Below are 18,606 nucleotides of genomic sequence, written 5' to 3'. Positions count from 1 at the left end.
ATTCAATGCCACTATTAAAAAGATACCACCTGTATGGCTGGTTCTTTTTACCATGAAATTCCATGCAATAATTGCCTATGTGTATAAACACACACTCCTCCTCAGTCTCAGATATCTGGTGTTATCTTGCAAGAGAGAAGTACCTTTGCCTCGCTGCTTCTTTTCCTTCTGTTCACTTAATTTGTCCAGAGGTAGGTTTGTCATCTCAACTCCATAAACAGTTCTCGCAAGCACTGCTGTCAAGGAGTCCATGATGTTGGCCCACTCATTTATGAGTTCTTCCCATTCCGTGAGGGAGGACAGCACCCTAAGGAAGTCATCCCAGAGCTCTCGAGAAATGTACACACAGAGGTTTGCTCGGATCCATGCCACCATAAGTGTCTAAAACCAACCAACCAACAAGAGAATTGAATTGCCCTCATTTGGAAGAAGAATGGTCTTTCAACAAAATATTTTAAATTACTATCATTAAAATGAACTTTAAAAAGTACTTGATCTTGTTTTTTTTATTTCTCACAATTCATTTGATCAACTGTCACTAGAATCTGAGCTACTGAGAAATCAGTCATGATTATGAACAAAGCTACTGATTCAAAAATCCCTCTAGTGCCTGTGGCTAGTCCTGGACATAACTGGGGCGAAGACAAAGCTCTTAGAACTATTCTATTTCTTTTTTTAAAAATATTTTATTTATTTATTCATGAGAGAGATAGAGAGAAAGAAAGAGAGAGAGAGGCAGAGATACAGGCAGAGGGAGAAGCAGACTCCATACAGGGAGCCTGATGTGGGACTCCATCCTGGGTCTCCAGGATCACGCCCTGGGCCAAAGGCAGATGCTAAACCGCTGAGCCACCCAGGGATCCCAACTATTCTATTTCTTGCTCTCTTTCTCTACAATAGCTGCTTCTAGCCTCCTTTTCAATATGTAAACCTCCAGCCCCACCAAATCCTCCCTGTTTTTTAGCAGATGAACTCACTGCAGACTTGAGAGAAAACAGAACCCATTAAACAAGAATGCCCTCAACTTTTACTCACAAGGCACAGGTGTTTGCCCAGCTTCTCTTTCATTTGCAGGCTGTAAGTAGAGAGGGGCTCCCGCTCTTCTATGCTTGTTTCTCACCTCTGCTCTGAGCCTCCTCCTTGACCTTTGTTTCCATTAACCCTGCCTCTCCTTTTCCTTCAGTCTATTCTACTTCTGCAGCTCCTCTCCATCGGTATTTAAACATGCTCCAAGTCTACCTCATCTTAAAAACAAACCAAAAAGTTCCCTTGAGCCCAGATCTGCCCCACCTGCCCCCAACTAGAACTTTTAAAGCCAAATTTCTTGAAAGAATGTTCCACGCTCACTGTGTGTGCACCTCCTCATCTCCCAGTCAGCCAAGTGCTCTAGCTTTCTACCTTCCTATGCCACTCCACCTCTGCCAGGGTTCTGGTCTCCACTCTCATGGCTCCAGTTAACATCTATATATGGTTGACTTTTGAATCTCATGTTCAGCCCAGACCTCTTTAGTTTCCTGACCTTGTCTATCTGCATGCTAGACAGCTCTACTTGCATGTTCTGCAAGCACTTGTTTACATAGCATAATAGTAAAAAGAATTCAATTCTTCCACTGAGATTCTTTCAGTCTCTCGACCTGGTCTCTCCTGCTCCTGGACTTTGCATGCAGTCTTCATTCCTCGCTTCCCTTTCTTTTTTGCCTCTTTAACTCCCATTCTTCAGGTCACAATGTGGACATTATTTCCTCCAAGGCATCCCTAACTGCCACCCCACCCAGCTTCCAGTAAGTAACCTCCATTCCCACAACTGTCTCCATCTCCCTATCAGAGCACTTTCCATAGGAGTCCATTCACTTCTCTATGTCCTTCCTCTAGCCTTATGGTCCATGGCACTATGAGTAGCCACATGGGCAACCCTACCAGACAATTATGCATATATTCTATGTATTTCCTTACTTTTGAAACTGCCTAGTTCCTTACCTCTGCCAAAATACTTCACATCCTTTAAAATTCAAATAAAAATATATCTGCCTTGAAAGAAGTGCCAAGTCCATCTCAGGTGAGCCCCAAGGGCTTTCCTAATCTTACTACAGGGCAGAGTTAACCAAAGTCTATATAACTTCCCTGATCTGTTGTCAGAACTAAATGTTCTCTTTAAAGTGCCAACCTGCAAATATTTCTACCCACCCTAGATGCAAATAGACTCCCACAGTCGATGGGAGCTGTCCTATGCATGGAATAGGGGCAAATTGGCTTTTTAATTACAAGAGAAATTTTTCTTTAGCATACACATAGGAAAACTTTGAGAAATAGAAAACAGTCTGTAAATAGGTCTATTCTGACCACTGAGAAATCATATTTAAAGTGACCCTTATGCAATATATCTGTTTTCTATGTTTCAATTCACATTTACCACACTTTTTGAGAGGGTAAAAATGTGAAAGTTGAGCTAAAATCATTAAATATATTGAAAACAAGGTTTTAAACATTCATACTTAAAATACAATTCTAAGATGGATTAATGCGAAAGAACAATGCAAAAGAAAAAGCTAAAATGATTTTATCATTTCTTATTACTAAGACCTTATATATATTTATTATGACTAAAATGCCACCTCCTGTTTATTCTACTTTACATTCCTGTTTTCAAAATGAGTTTAAAGGCATTACCATAAAGTACATAGGCACAATAAAATAAAGAGTAGATCAAAAAGAGAATCTTAGCAGATTAAGAGGAGAAAGGAGAGACCGGCAATGCTGCCAGCGGTCAGCCTAACTTCTGGTTACAGCACTAGCCTCAGGTTAAAAGCAGAGTTTTTGTGTGGTAGAAGATGCCCTGTCCTGAGAATCTTGCACTGGTGTCACTTTACTGACTAATTATAAAACAAGGACAGAACAGACTTCTTGCAGCTTATTAAATTCATCTTAGCAAATCTCACAAACATACACAGAGCTGACGAATCATTATCATCATCCATAAGTCACAGCTAACAACACTTGAACCTAGAGTAAAACTGTTGACAATTAGTGTGGGGCAGATGGGTGATACATTTTTGCCCATGAAGGCAGGCTGCTCTCTCAGTAAATGAGAGGAGGTTTCTCCTCTCATCTAGGAAGAGGGAAAGAGAGAGCTCCAGACTCTGGGTTCTGTCACTAATTTGATGTATGAGCTGGGCTATTTACTTGGCTTTTCTGGAGTCATTTTTTGGTTAAAAGCAAAAAAGCTGAATAAGAGCATCTCCAAAGTTCCTGCAGCACTGAAACTTATGTTTTATCAAATATATCCTGGCAAATAAGTTGTATAAACAAATATATCTGTTCTGAAAGCACTCCTTTTCTTTTCATATGTTTCCTAATCAACCACTTGCTACCTCTCTTCACCACACCTAGGGGACTATATAATTCTAAGTACTGCGAGTAGAGGGACCCATAGTCCAGGTTTCCTAATATACTGTCAGAGCTTCAAGCATAAGATCCTATTTAGCACTGATAACAGATTTAAACATCACTTATGGCAAACAGCATCATCTGGCAAATATTTAAATAAAATCCAACTATCATTTGAAGATTTGCCAATTCAAGTTATCTACTGAGAGAAGAAACTAAATACTAGAGGATATTTTTTAAAAAGATAAAAGGATAATGGCAGCTCAGAACTTCCTGTCCCCTTTAATAGCTTCTTTATTCAAAAATTTTAAAAATCAAGCATCTGGCAATTGTAGACATTCTACATGAACAGATAATAATTTAAATGGCACATTTAATTTTATATGAAATTCAGATGATGCCCACTTGATTTCCTGGCAGAGCTATCCAGACCTTTCACATTCTTTCTCTTTTCTTGGATCTCACAAAAGGGCTTGGGGAGTTCAACATATGATTATAAATCCCAGATGAACCTGCTCTGATTCTTATGACAACTCTGAAAGGTCAGAAGGACTTCTCTCCTGATCGTGATAGATTAGGAAGAGACTTAGAAAGGTGAAGTGACTTGCTCAAGGCTGCACAGCCAGGATGTACCAGAGGATTCTGCATCAAAACTCAGAATCTGTCTACTTCCAAAAAGGTCATCCTCTCTCCACTATTTTATGGTTGCTTCTTAATTTAAAGATTATTTTTGATCCATCTAACCATTCCAAAAGAAAGATGACATCAAAATAATTAATACTCATAGACTTAAAACTAATTTTTCAAATCTGACAAGATTCTCCATTAATAAGGGTATTTTTCTCCCAAACCAAAACTAACCAAATAAACCAAAAAATAACAACTCCACAATAGATTCTTGCTTAATTTGGTGACAAGTTCTTGCTCTAATTCCATCACAACCCATAGATGCAAGGCCAGACAACTGGTGATGAATGAGGCCCAGGCACCCAGTAGCCAGAGCCTGTCTTTAGTCCATGTCACTTGGCAGCCCCAGTCCCAGCAGGGATAGAAGAAATGAGAAGGTGATCATGAAACTTTCCAGGAGAGTCAGAGCTAAGTGAGCAGAGTGTCTATACTCCAGGAGGGAAGCAAAGCAAGTGGTCAGTACCACCCTTGAGGAAAGGCTGGACACACACAAAATGATGTGTAGACTACTTCCTTTACCTAATAACTAGGCAAGGCAATCAGAGTTAAGAGTGATTCAATACTACTCAGGAGGCAAGTGAGTACATACCAATTATTTCTGCAGCCTCTCATATATTTTTCATCAAGCCAAGATCATTTGATCATGTTAAATTATTAAAAATTAATATGAACAGTTGGGTTCTCTTGTGTTACAGTGGGAATATACAACCTTATTTAGAGAACTAGTTTCTCTTTGCGTCACCCTCCATTTTCTACCTATATTCTAGATATGCTCTTAGTATATATCCTCCAAAACTACCTTCAAGTCAACTGAAGGGGGGAAGTGGACTTCTCCTCCCTATAACTGTCACTTCTAGCTCATATTCACCATACTATCTTCCACCAAATTACTCAAAGCCAGCCCATCTATTGTACTATGCCTCTATTTGTATAGAATGTTACACTAAAAAAAAAAAAAAAAAGAATGTTACACTTTTCCAGAGTCCTTTCACACTGCTCTCTTTCAGAAATGCTTTATTAATTCTGTGTATCCCATAAATGCTAGTGCTTTCCAGAGCAATGCTGCAAGAGGCTACTGCACTCAGGACCCTTTAAAACTTCTACTTCCTATGCAGTTAGTTCATCATCTGCCTCCTGTTCTCTTCCCCTCGGGATGATGCCAGACTACTTGGGTTCTTGACCCTTCTCACTCTGTGAGATGTAAGAGAAATAGCCATCTCCTTGGCTCTCTGCTTCTACCTGAGGCCAGCCCAGTCCCACTTACCTTATCTAGGACTTTACTTCTGTAGTTCTCCTTTCTCTCCCCCAGGCTGTCCTTACTGGACCCTTCTCACTGCAAGCGAACAGACTTTAAAACCACTCACCTAAACTCTGGCTTCCATGCATGCTGCCCACTCAACTATCTCCCCTTCCCCTCCTCTCTCCCACTCCATAAAGCCTTAACTATACTTGCTATTTCTACTGCCCAGCTCTCATTTTCTCTTCCATCCACTCCAAGGGAGCCTCATTCACCTAGAATATTCTCAACCATCAACATCTTGTCAAAGCCAGTGTCAACCAGCCATTCTCCTCTTGCCCAATCCTTATCTCCAGTATGCAGACACATGCTCCTCTAGTTTCCCTCCCAGTTCCCTGGCCAACCTTTCTCACCATCTTTGGATGGTTCCTCTCCTCCACCAACCATGGAAATGGCCTTCTCCTCTTTAGGACACAAAATCTCTCCATGGTGATCCCATCCAGTCCTGTGGCTTCAAACACATAGTCCAATATACTAATGACTCTTACACTTTTATTTCCAGCCTGAATCGCTCCATGACCTTATCCCCATCCCTGTGTTTCCATTTCCTTTTACTTCCTCAAATCCACCTGGCCCTCCACCAAGGACATCAGTTTTTATTGTCTTCCTAACTTCTACCAACCTCGAGGAAGTAAATGGCAGACAGGTGGGAAGGCCTAAAAGAAGCCAAGCACTAATAGTAAAAAGTGAAAGATTTATTTGATCTGAAGAGAAACCAGAGTATAACTAACCACTAATAGTAAAGAATAGATTACAACCTTTAAGACAAAGCTAAAAAAGAAATTTTAAATGAAATTTCAAGAAATCTATAGTTTAATTTTACTCTTAAAATTCTCAATGATTAAAATTATTTTACTATAAAATATGGTTCATTTTTTGCATTTGCAGTGTTTTAATAAAATGGACTTACCCTAAACAGTAACCCTGCCAAGCTCTGAGCAAACAAATCCTTTATTTGTTTATCCTTTGGCTTCTGCATGACAGCTTCTGTTATCCTGAGTAGTATTTGCAACATCTGTTCCCTGGGCCACCCAAAATAAAAGCTCACGTTATTAATCACGTCTCCGACTCACTTTAATTTATAGATACAAGAAATTCTCTTATGAATTCAGCAACAATGATAATCATGTATTACTCAAAAGTATTAATAATCTGAATGCCAATTACATAATGAATGCCATATTTTATCAAAATAAACTACCTTATGTCACCGAAGTTCAAAAAACATGTGACTTAAACTCACATCAATAAACAGGATAAAACAGGTAGGGGGTTTGGAAAGGTCACTGTTGGTCATCCTGAGGCACAAAGTTTGGTGCCTGGAAGATGCTTGATCTGCACAAGGGCACTGAAGACACATTAACACCGCTAATTATGTTAATAGTAGTAAGTTCTTCAGCACAGCTGAAGGGGCAATTTTATTTCTCACAGCTAAGTTACATTCTTCACATCAGAGTGTTTGCTTATGTTTCCCTTTCTTGAATTCTATGCAAACCAAGAACACATATCTTTTGTATGTAAGAGAGGTCTGTTTGTTTTGAGGGAAAACACCCCCTGTAACTTCCCCTTCGAGGCCTTGTACACTAACTGTTCATTCATCTTTGCAACTTTCTCCTTGGCCTACATGCTCGTTAATGATAAGACTGGGGACTGGACAAAGTAATTCAGTCCAGGTCAGATCATGAGATCTCCAAAATCATAGTTCCTTCACACTTTTCTCGTACTTCCACATATTGAAACAGTATTTTCTCTTAACATGACATTGAATCTCGTTAAGCTTCTCATGGTACAATGATGTCTACAAATAGGGTTTCCTACCCTATTTATAGCTGACCCCATTTGATTTTCCTCCCAGTGTTATCTGTTAGCATACATTTGGAACTTTGTTCTAGTTGTTTGCTTGTGCTGTACACTGTCGATGGGCTCTGGAAGCATGGAATAAGAAAAGCTGTCAAGTCATGGGAGATGTAGGCACACAAGAATGGAGCAGACAGCTTAGAGGAAAATGAGGGAAGAAATGGTGCAGAGCTGGGGACAGCATGTCTCTCACCCATTCAGGGTACCCAGACCTTTATCTAGGCCTTGGCATCAGCACTGCCTGCTCACATTTACATGTGCTTCAAACAACAAAGGACAGTCCTTTCCACATGAATGGTTACATACCCATCTTATGAACAGGATGAAAACAAGAGACGTAATAATTTTCACATAAAACCTCAGTCATGGGAACTGCTATCAAAAAACGCAAACTTGGGGGCATCTGGGTAGCTCAGCTGGTTGAGCGTCTGACTCTTGGTTTCGGCTCAGGTCATGATCACAGGGTTGTGGGACTGTGCCCTGCATCAGGCTCCACACTCAGCAGGGAGTCTGCTTGAGATTTTCTCTCTCTCTCTCTCTCTCTCTCTCCCCCTCCCTCCACCCCTCCCACCCCTCATACACGTTCTCTCAAATAAATAGGTAAATAAATCTTTCTAAAAAAATGCAAACCTGACCAAAGCAATAACGACAAAGACACAGGGTTAATTTAATCTCTGAACCTATGAAAGCTTAGCAAGCCATGAAATCGCCACATAGTCTTCTGGAAGAAAATGAATTTGAAAAAATCGTCTCCAGTTTGGAAAAATCTTTCCCAAAGGTGTTGACTCCAGCTTCTTTCTTTTTATTTTGTGAAACATTGATTTTTGGTCCCTTCTCCTCAAAGAACAACTGCTCCAAGAGTATAAAACTTCCACAGGAACACAGGAAATTATGCATATGTGCTATCCCTGCACTAAGGAACAGGATTTCCTGCACTCTTTATTACAGACTTTGTCCCCTTCTTTTCACACAGGCAGTAACCATTCACACAATGCTGCCGCTCACTATTCCAGGACTGCTTCTTAGCACTTTCCTGGCTACAGTCTTAATCTAAGTTGCCATCATCTATTGCTATGGATTTTGTGCACCAACCCTCACACCCAGCACCGTCTCTCCTCCAGAGGAAGCCAGAGAAATCTTCTGGAAACGTAAACTGGATTGTGTCACACTCCTGTGCACACACAGAAGAGTAGCTGGTGTCCGTCCTGCGGCCTGCGAGGAAGGCCCCACACAAGCTGGCTCTGGTTGGCCCCAGTTCCATCCCCTCCCAGTCTCCCTCTCCTTCTCTAACTGGCCTAGAACACATCACACTTGCTACTTGCTTTTTTTTTTTTTTTTAAGATTTTATTTATTTATTCATGAGAGATACAGAGAGAGACAGAGACATAGGCAGAGGGAGAAGCAAGCTTCTTGAAGGGAGCTCGATGTGGGACTCGATCCCAGGACTCTGGGACCATGTCCTGAGCCAAAGGCAGATGTTCAACCACTAAGCCACCCAGGAGCCCCGCTACTTGCTGTTCCTTCTATGAGAAGCTCTATGCTCAGATGTCCCCCTGACCCCTCCCTCCCTGCCCTCAGGGTGCTATTCAACCCCTCCAGGGAAGACAAAGGTCTTCCTGGACACCTCGATATTTCCTTAAGCCACCACTCTGTACTCTTCCCCAGCTTCACTTAAACTGCTTCTATGTTCATTCTGTTCCTCAGTCTGTCTAGTTCACCCTATATCCTCACAGCAAGAGCTCAGTAGTCATGTACTGCATGAAAGAAGGGAGGAAGAGAATTCAGGGATTGCCTGGCACAAAAATGCATACAATAATCTGCTGGGGAAACAGGTTACATCCCTTTCTATGTGCTACTATTTTTTGGTATTTTCAAATATTTCTATAAACTGGGGTGGGTTTTTCAATACTTTTACCTGGAAATTTCTGAATTGTAAAAGAACAGAGACGAATTGCTTAATTTTGTCTTAGGATTTTCACCAAAAAATTATCAAAACTATCAAAATACTACTGATACAAAAGTGAACTGAATTCATAGTTTTCAAAGAAAAAAAAACATCAAAAATGCTATTACTGTAACTATACTATCAAGAAGCAGATGCTTCTGTTGTAAGCATACCAGCATTTCTCATTACTTTCAATGTTCTGATACAGCATTTAACTCTGTTTAAATCGTATTGTTCATCACAGTAATATTTCCAGCTTTAACTGCTTCTTGGCAAGAAGTCCTATGATAAAAAGTCTGCAAAAGATGACTCTAGAGTTTACACCTTCAAATAATTATTTGATTCCTGTGGTTTCTGTACCAGTGAACCTGCTGTCTGACAGGATTTCTTGAGGCCTACACTCCCCTCAACTGAGAAAGAAACAGGCTGGACTCCACAGCCCCAGAGGCTCTGGCCAGCTCAGTCCTATCTCATTTGCACGCTTTCAGATGCACACACAGAGCTTTCCAAAGCACCCCCAGTGCTGACTCAAAGATATCCAGAAAAAACATCCAGAACCCAGGCTTGGTAACGGGGCCCCACCGAGGATTTCCATGAGAGAAGGGGCCACCAGTGCTGGTCTGCAGCAGCCCTGTGCACTGAGCACAGAGGCCAAAAATCACATCCTGACAGCAGGGCTGAGCCCAGCCAGGCCGCTCACAGGCCGTGCCAGCTGGGAGAAACACGCAAAGGACAGGCTGGAGAGGCATTTTACAACCACAACTGGGGGACATGAAGAAAGAGGAGTACAGAGCGGCTCTGAGGTCTCTGTTACTGAGAATGTCTGAAAACACCTCCTAAACTGGAGTGATGCCTTCCTTATGGGACAGGGCATGGGAAAAACCTACTGCACTGTTTACTTTCAGGGATATTCTAGACACAGACACCAAACAAAAACAAAGGATAAAAAAGAAAACATTTCTCATAAGCACATTTTCATGACGCCACTATATGTTTGACGGTACTATTTATTTAGCCATTCTGACAATGTCATTTAAAAAATAATTGTTTTTCCAAAGTGAATTTAAAACTTCAAATTTGAAGCAATAAAAATCAGTTAACAGCATTTCAGAGCAATTAACAACTTCTCCTGGGCTTATGAAGAATGATATTATAAAACACCACTTTTATTACTTTTCCACAAAGCAGTCTGATGACAGTTTAAAATGGAAAAATCTACTATTAAGTAATATGACTACTTTTAATTCAGTAACATTTTTAAAGCCTATAATAAAAATAAACCATCAAAGTACTGGATACTTACCTTCTTCAGAATTCACAGAAACTGTTACAAAAGATTGATTATCATCTTATTGTTAACTTTATAAAGCCATCAGTAAGTGGAGGCTTTAACATTTTAATTATTATGTTGAAAAACAGAAACATCTGTTTTACAGTATTAATTTGAAATAAACTTACCATGTCTTTTTATTCATTGTAAGCTCCATTATCATGCGCCTAAAAATAATCAAAACAGCTTTACAAGCATCGACTTGTTCTTTCAAGAGCATGGGAACTTCAGGACATGGTTCCAGCAAAAAGACGTTTGCTGCGTTTGTCAAAAATACCTTGAAAACAACACATTTTACATTAGAAAATTTAAATTAAACATATAAATCTGAACAAATTTTTCTTAAAGATAATGGTATTAATTTCCTTCTACTGAGGGATCACCTTTGAGTTATTTCAAGTAAGGCAAGTGGTACCAACACATACTCAAGATTTTTTTTAATTGATTCTCTTAGAATTACCTGAGATACCTGAAAGAGCTTTCTTAGAAAAAAAATTGATACATGTTAACATTGCAACTTCAGAAAATTTATGAATCAGAAAGCTTTTGAAGATTTCTTTTTGACATTCTTCAAAGGAAAAGGGGGAAAGCAGTGAAAGGCTCACTGCTTCTGGGTGAGAAATTTTGGGGTGGGAGACAGGGGAGAAGAAGAAGAGCAGTGGTCTACACTGAATGGAAAAAAACATCTGATTATTGTTGAATCTCCCAGCACATGAAGTTTGCTGACAGAAAGCACCACTGACACCCAACAGGGGTGTAGATTCCTAGGGAGCCTGGAAACAGGCAATGCCACATGATCAACACTGCACAGCTTCCATGAGCATATACTTTTAATAGGAGAACTATATGCAATAGAATATAAACCTAAGTGAATTTTTGGGATAAAAACAGATTTTTAAAAATTTTGATAGTCAGCTGACTGCTCTATACTCTACCTCAGACCTTTAGGATACAAGTTCACTGTCCTCTACTGGCAGGGGCATTTCAGTAGAAAACTGAGAAGCCCGAATCTAGTCTGTTCTGTCCTTGTGCTCCAAGTGGGACACAGGGCAGGGACTCCTGCATGCACTTCTCTGGTGAGGGTATAGATTTTACTAATAACAGGCACCAAAGTTCTTTGAAACTAGTCAAGTAAAATCATCTTGATTTTAATTTCAGATTATTTGCTGATTTTCACTGAACAAGAAAACTCAATAGTTACAGAGTATTAAACTGCTAATGAACCTGAATGCAAAAAGGATACCATGACAAAGAATCTTATCGAGAGACCGATGACAGATGTCACTGAAAACTGGGCAACAGGCAAGCCATCCAGGACTGGCTTCTGTGTGGGAGGCTAGAAAAGTGGATATGAGGTGGAGGGTGGGGCGCCAGGGAGCAGGGGAAAGAGGCACTCTGTTTTAGGCACTTACAATCCTAATAACCTTCAACCTAGATGGGAACCAATACGTTATCAATTTCCCAATCCCCATTTTTGAGATAAAATCCTGAGGTCTGGGAAGATTAAGTGATCAGCCAAAAGTTCTTTCCAATGTTCCCAAATGGCACTGGTTCTATTTTATATGCCCACTCAGATAAATATTTTAAAATTAGAGCATTTGTAATCATTATTCATAAACAGGCAGTTTTTAAGAATATTCCCTATAAGATCATATAATGATCATGCCTGTCTTGCAAATTAGAGTCCAGGTGACTAAATGCCCATATGTGTTCAGAAGATACTTTTCAAGATTTGGATCTCAGTAATTTCACATTCGATGCATAATAATCCCTCTCAGAAAACTGCAACCATCTCATAGGTCCCCTTTGACTAGAAAAAAAAAATCTTTATAAATTGAAGGTGAGCAGTCAGGAAGAAAACTCAGAATGAGAACTGACAGATCAAAATATCAATGTATTTTATATGACATGATCACAATAAAGAAAATGTTCAAATTGACTCCAATTGGAGGTCTTTGTGTCTCTGGCTGGCCACTACCTGCAGCATAGCCTGGGCTCCAGCTTTCACGTTCTTATTTTCCTCTTCTGTCACACATCCTCTGCTCACTGCACTCGTGAAGGAGTATGTTCGTCCCCAACTGGAAGATCGCTTATGACGAGAACTTTCAGATGAAGTCTTTAGAATATAAAAATCAGTTAATGGAGGGGGGGAAGTACATGTTTACATAGATAATTCCTTACACTCACCAAAATTCATAAGAATATAGGTTTTAGGAGGGGGGGTCTTTTTTCAATTTTGTTCACCATCTCCAGCACCTAAAATAGTGCCTAGTGTTTAGTATGTGCTGAATAAACAAAGGTCCAATGACTGAATGAGTCTGTAACACAGACCTTTAAAATGTGAGCTTTACCTCACCAGGACTGAAAGTTCCATTCCAACAGCACTCACTCTGAGGATACTGCCCACTCTGCAGTGAGGCTTTATTAATGGAGATAGCACTTGTTATTGGTGTAGACCTTGCAAGTGTGTAACATCCTAACTGCTCTAGAATAGGCCACTACATAAGAATAGACTGCCAAAACATGCTAAATTTAGTTTCTCAAATGCTATTTACTTAAACATGTCAATCCTAAGATAGTGACATTTTCAGTCTCATACAGAGCCGTGTAAAATACGATGGTTTATAAAACAACTCTTCTGCAACAGTGAATAATGAAGCTGCAATGCACATATGTACCTACCCTGAGGTTTAGGAGGTAACCAATGATCTTGAATAGAGCCCAGAAACAGCTTCACTGAAGCAGGTCCTCACAGAACTCAGCAACTTGAGAACATCACATGATAAAAGAGACCCACCTGCCCATGTCCCACTGATTGGCACCCTTGACTGACTGTATACTTTGCTAAAATATGTGTACAGAAACAACAATTGATAACACACTACCTCTTTGTTGTCAGTTTCTGAAAATCCTAATTTTTCAGCATCTTCTTGTTCAATTTCTTTTTTATCTGGTTCTTCCATGAACACAGGTTTGTCCTGGAGGATCCACTTTCTATACACTTGAACTACCTTCCTTGTTACAGCTATGTCACAGGAAGGCAACAAAAATGCCTAAAATAAAAAGAGAAGGCTCCCTTGAACTCCACACCTGTTCACGTCACTATAACAGACATATAACAGACATTTCCAATCACCATCACCAATTGCAGACTTTCCTTTGAAACATACAGGGCCAGACAGGTTTTGTGCACACCAAATTGTCTGAGGAAAAAAGGCATTTTCAGTTGGGCCAGGAAATGTCATGCAATTTAAAAATAACTTCTTCATTCTGAATGATTTTTTTTTCACAAAAATAGCCGTATCTGTACCTATACAGATACTTTAATTGGCTATATAAGCAATAATAGTTTTACAACTAGGAATGAATTAGACGTGATCATGAATGAATTCAATGAATTAGAAAGTGATCATAAGACAACAGACACACTACTGCAGCCAGCTGCAGCCAGCTGTCCTGCCTCTTCCTAACTCCATGTTCAGGGATGTCATGCAGGTGACAGAGGGAGGATTTACCGCAGAAGTTGGCAATGCTACCAATTGGAGCCTTTTTTATCTTTGTTTTATTTTTCCCTTTGTTTTTCTCTTCCTTCCTTCTTTTTTCCCTCCCTCCCTTCCACCTTACCTTCCTTTTCGGAGAGCCAACATTCACCAGCACACAAGTGAGTACAGACACCAACAATAAAGAGAGCCCCTGGCCAGCTGTAGCATTGTACATATTTACATGAACTTTTGTTTTAAAGGTTTTTAAAATTTATTGGAGAGAGAGAGAGAGAGAGAGAGAGAAAGAGAGAGAATATGTGCACAGCAGGGGAAGGGGCAGAGATCGAAGGAGAGGGAGAAGTAGACTTCAGCGCTGAGCACAGAGCCTGATATGGGGCTCAATGTAACAATACTGAGATCACAACTTGAGCCCAAACCAAGAGCCCAAGCCTTAACCAACTGAGCCACAAAGGCACCTCATAAACTTTTTAACATTAAAGAAGGTCTTTACACACATGCACGTAAGAATTTTGATTTAATAAGATTCCAAAAATATAAACAAAAAGGTAAGGGAGAAATGTATTTGCTTTTTGAGTATCAGCTCTAAGGAATATTTCTGTCTGAGGGGTAAATACAAAGGAGAGGAACTCAATACTATAGCAAATGCTGTCATTCCACAGATGAGGAATTAAGATGAGGCTTAGCACACTTGAGATCTTTTTCAAGGTTCCAAAGTTAGTTAAGTGATGATTCTAGGTCTTGATCTCAAGGTTCAGAGATTTAATACTGTCCTTAATGTTCATACCACAGCATCCAATTACAGGCAGATTTCAGTATAACAAGGGTTCAGGGTGGCCCCGGTGGCTCAGGGGCTTAGCACGGCCTGCAGCCTGAGGTGTGATCCTGGAGACCCGGGATCGAGTCCCATGTCGAGCTCCCTGCATGGAGCCTGCTTCTCCCTCTGCCTGTGTCTCTGCCTCTCTTTCTCTCTGTGTCTCTCATGAATAAATAAATAAAATCTTAAAAAAAAAAAAAAAAAAAAAACAAGGGTTCACACAATATACAAATTTCCATTGATGGTGGTCATGTCACATCGAATTCCACAATAGAGGAGTCTGTGTTCTAGCAAGACTGCAATGTATCAATGTAACAAATATTCTGACTTGTATCTCAAAGAAGATCAACAAAGACAAGAAGGGTATGACAAAGTACAGTGGTGTCCCACTCTGATTTTATTCCAAATTTTATTACAAATACTCTCACACATACAAAAAAGTAGAAATACTTTTATAGTGCATATTCACATACCACCCCCTAGATTCTACCATTAGCATTTGCTAGATTTGCTTTACCATATATCTGTCAATCCACCCCTATTTAGCCTTGTTTCAATCCATTTTATTTTTGATGCATTTCAAAGAAATTTGATGCAGACATCAGTACATTTCACACCTAATTATTTCATACCTAATGCATATCACTGACTAGAGTTCAAAATTTTTTATGGTACTTAACATAAAATTTATAAATAATGAAATGCACAAATCTTAAGTGGACTCATCTCATGATGAGTTTTGACAAATATAGACAATGAGGTAACCCAAATCCAAAATGAAGGTATATCATGTTACCCTCCTCCCAGGAAGCAAACAATTTTTCTCTGTAGGAAAATAATAGTAAAACACAAATTATTTGTATGAACTGTCTGATTAATATGTAGCATATTAATTTAAAAATCAGAAATAAAAAAATAAAAATCAGAAATATGAGAAGAGTCAATATTAACAAAATCACAGTAAAAACCAGACAATACTTTAAACACATAGATCAGGATAAAGAAAATTTCAAAAAGAAATGTAAATGGAATTGAAAAATAACCAAAATTAAAAATCAGTGTTTATGGGTTGACAACAGAAAGGACATGGCTGAAAACTGGATGAAAAATCAAAAGGAAACACCCAGACTGAAGCACAGTGAGATGAAAGGATGGTTAATTCAGAAGGGAAGGCAAGATATAGAACAAAATGAAAAGCTTATTCTATGCATGGCTGCAGATGCACAAGGAAAGAAGATTAGCAAAAGGGGGCAGAAATAGTATTTGGGGAAAGAATAGCTGAGAATTTTGCCAAAATTGGTAAAAGATATCAATCCACAGGTTCAAGAATCACAAACACAAGCAGGGTAAATACAGAGTACATTACAGTAAAACTGCTAAAAACCAAGAACAATCAGAAAATCTTAAAAGCTTCCAAAGGAAAAAAGAGACATTTCCTCCAAAGGAAATGACCTCACATGACTTCTCAAAGAAACAATGGAACAAATATTCAATGTGCAGAGAGAAAACAGCTGCCCATGTAGAATTCAGTATCCAGACAAATGCACTTGAAAAACGAAAGCAAAATAGAGAAATTTTCAGATAAAAAAAGAAAAACCACGAGAAAATCTTTTACCAGGTGATCTGATCTAGGGGAAATACTAAAAGTTGTTCTTTAGGCAGAAAGAAAATAATCCTGGATTAGAGATTCAGGAAGAAATAAAATACAATAAAAGGGTAATTTTTTGGATAAATCTAAATTAATAAAATGTATATATGAATATATATGAATACTAAGAATAAAACTTGATAAAATAATAGTTCTGAAAGAGATGATATATGTATATATATAAATAATACATATTATACATATATTCATACTATGGATTTTAAATATAGACGGTCCTCAACTAGGAGAGCTATATTAATGGTCCAACTTAGAATTTTTTAACCTTACGACATTATGAAAGTAATGCATATTCAGTAGAAACTGTACTTTCAATTTTGAATTTTGATCTTTCCCTGAGCTAGGAATATGAGAGTAGGACACTCATGTTGAGGGGCAGGGGCAGTGGCTACAGCTCCCGGTCAGCCCTGGGATCACAAGGATAAACAACTGATAGACTTACAACCATTTTATACCCATATAACCACTCTGTTTTTCACTTCCACTATGGTATTCAATAAGTTACATGAGATATTTAAGACTTTATTATAAGCCAGGCTTTATGTCAGATGACTTTGCCCAATGAAGGCTAAAAAGTAAGTGTTCTGAGCATGTTCAAGGTAGGTGAGGTTAAGCCATTATGTTTGGTAGGTGTATTAAATGCATTTTTGACTTATGATATTTTCAACCTATGATGGGTTTATCAGGACGTTAACTGCATCATGAGTTGAGGAAAATCTGTACATAGCAGGGGCATATGAACGGAGAAGGAATAAATGGAACTAGAGTGCATACTTACAGGGTGAAGGTTGAAATTAATGCTAGATTTTAAGTTAGGGATGTTAACAATTAAAATATGACAGATGAGTGTAAAATACTAAACTAGAGGAGAAAAATGGGATGCTAAAAATAGCTTGAGAGAATTCAAGATAACTAGAAAGATAGTAAACTTAAACACAATTACAGTACTTGTTATGCCAAATGTAAAGAGAATAATTCTCCAATCAAAAGTCAGAAAATTTAAGGTTTGATTTTAAAGACTTAAAAAGACCGTATGCCATTTATAAGAGAACATCCAAAACATATGGATATGGGAAGATTAAAAGTAAAAAGTTAGAAAGTGATATATCCCATGCAAACACTAACCAAAAGAAAACTGGTAGAGCTATATTAAGAATAGGGAAGACTAAAAAAAAAAAAAAAGAATAGGGAAGACTGAGGCAAAAAAAAACAAACAAACAAAAAGAAAAAAACACCATACTAAAGATAAAGAGGAAAAATTCTAACTGATAAAAGATTCAATTCAAAGGACATAGAACATTTGTGAATCTGTACTGAAACTAAAAATTATAAAATATATATTTTTATATATATTATGTTTATGTATGTGTACATATCAAATACTGATGGACTTTAAAAAGAGAATAGACCAATCCATAGTCATAGCAGAATAGTCTCAGTAACTTCCAGAACAACAGACAAAAAATAATGATAGAGAATAGAACACATGCTTCCCAGCTTCTCACTGTATTTACTCTCCATGTCTCAATCTCTCATATTTTTCATCTTTGTCTCTCTGAGGAACCCTCAGGATAATTTCTTCAGATCTGTCATCCCATTTATTCTGTCCTCTGCTGTACCTAATCTGCTATTAAAGTTACCACTGAGGTTTTCCTTTACTATTTCAATTATTAAATTTTTTTCATTTCTAGAAGTTCTATTTTTTTTATTATTTACATCTGCTTAGTCATGTGTTATAATTTCCGGTTTCCTGGAAACATTTTCAAGCTTGTCTTTTATTACTTTAAACATGTTGAAGGTATCCATACTGAAAGCTCTAGAAGTTTTAACTTGCAAATTCCTAATTGATAAAAAGAATGACTTGAAATTATTATATCCAGCTAAACTGCTGTTCATGTGGAAAGGCAAAAGGAAAATATTCCTCATCATAAAGGAACTCAGGGACACCTACTTGAAAACACCCACTCAATGATAAAATAAGGCCATCCAAGAAGTCCATTAAAGCAAGCATGTTAGGACTGAGGACAGTGAGGAAAGCATCTCTCTACATTCAGAACCAATAGTAAACAACTCTGCACATTAGGATTTCAAAACTGACTGCAAATAATGGTAAATTTAGGCTA

At 38.5% G+C, this 18,606-nt stretch overlaps 1 protein-coding gene across 10 annotated transcripts in view; it reads right to left on the bottom strand.

Annotated features, from left to right (window-relative positions):
- Positions 1-18,606, bottom strand: part of RALGAPA2 (Ral GTPase activating protein catalytic subunit alpha 2) — a 321,681-nt gene that overhangs the window by 204,957 nt on the left and 98,118 nt on the right. For all 10 annotated transcript variants that reach the window (XR_013364745.1, XR_013364747.1, XR_013364748.1 and 7 more), the window contains 5 exons: positions 13,386-13,553; positions 12,479-12,616; positions 10,629-10,777; positions 6,279-6,390; positions 144-381 (listed from right to left, as the gene is read on the bottom strand). Coding sequence is in view for 2 of the 10 variants with exons in the window: in XM_077871986.1 (XP_077728112.1) it covers positions 144-381; positions 6,279-6,390; positions 10,629-10,777; positions 12,479-12,616; positions 13,386-13,553 (805 nt within the window). In the remaining 8 variants the exon portion in view is untranslated. The remainder of the gene's footprint in view (positions 1-143; positions 382-6,278; positions 6,391-10,628; positions 10,778-12,478; positions 12,617-13,385; positions 13,554-18,606) is intronic.

The sequence above is a fragment of the Canis aureus genome, chromosome 26 (genome assembly GCF_053574225.1).
Source record: "Canis aureus isolate CA01 chromosome 26, VMU_Caureus_v.1.0, whole genome shotgun sequence".
Lineage (NCBI taxonomy): Eukaryota > Metazoa > Chordata > Mammalia > Carnivora > Canidae > Canis > Canis aureus.
This window is presented reverse-complemented; position numbering and strand designations above follow the sequence as displayed.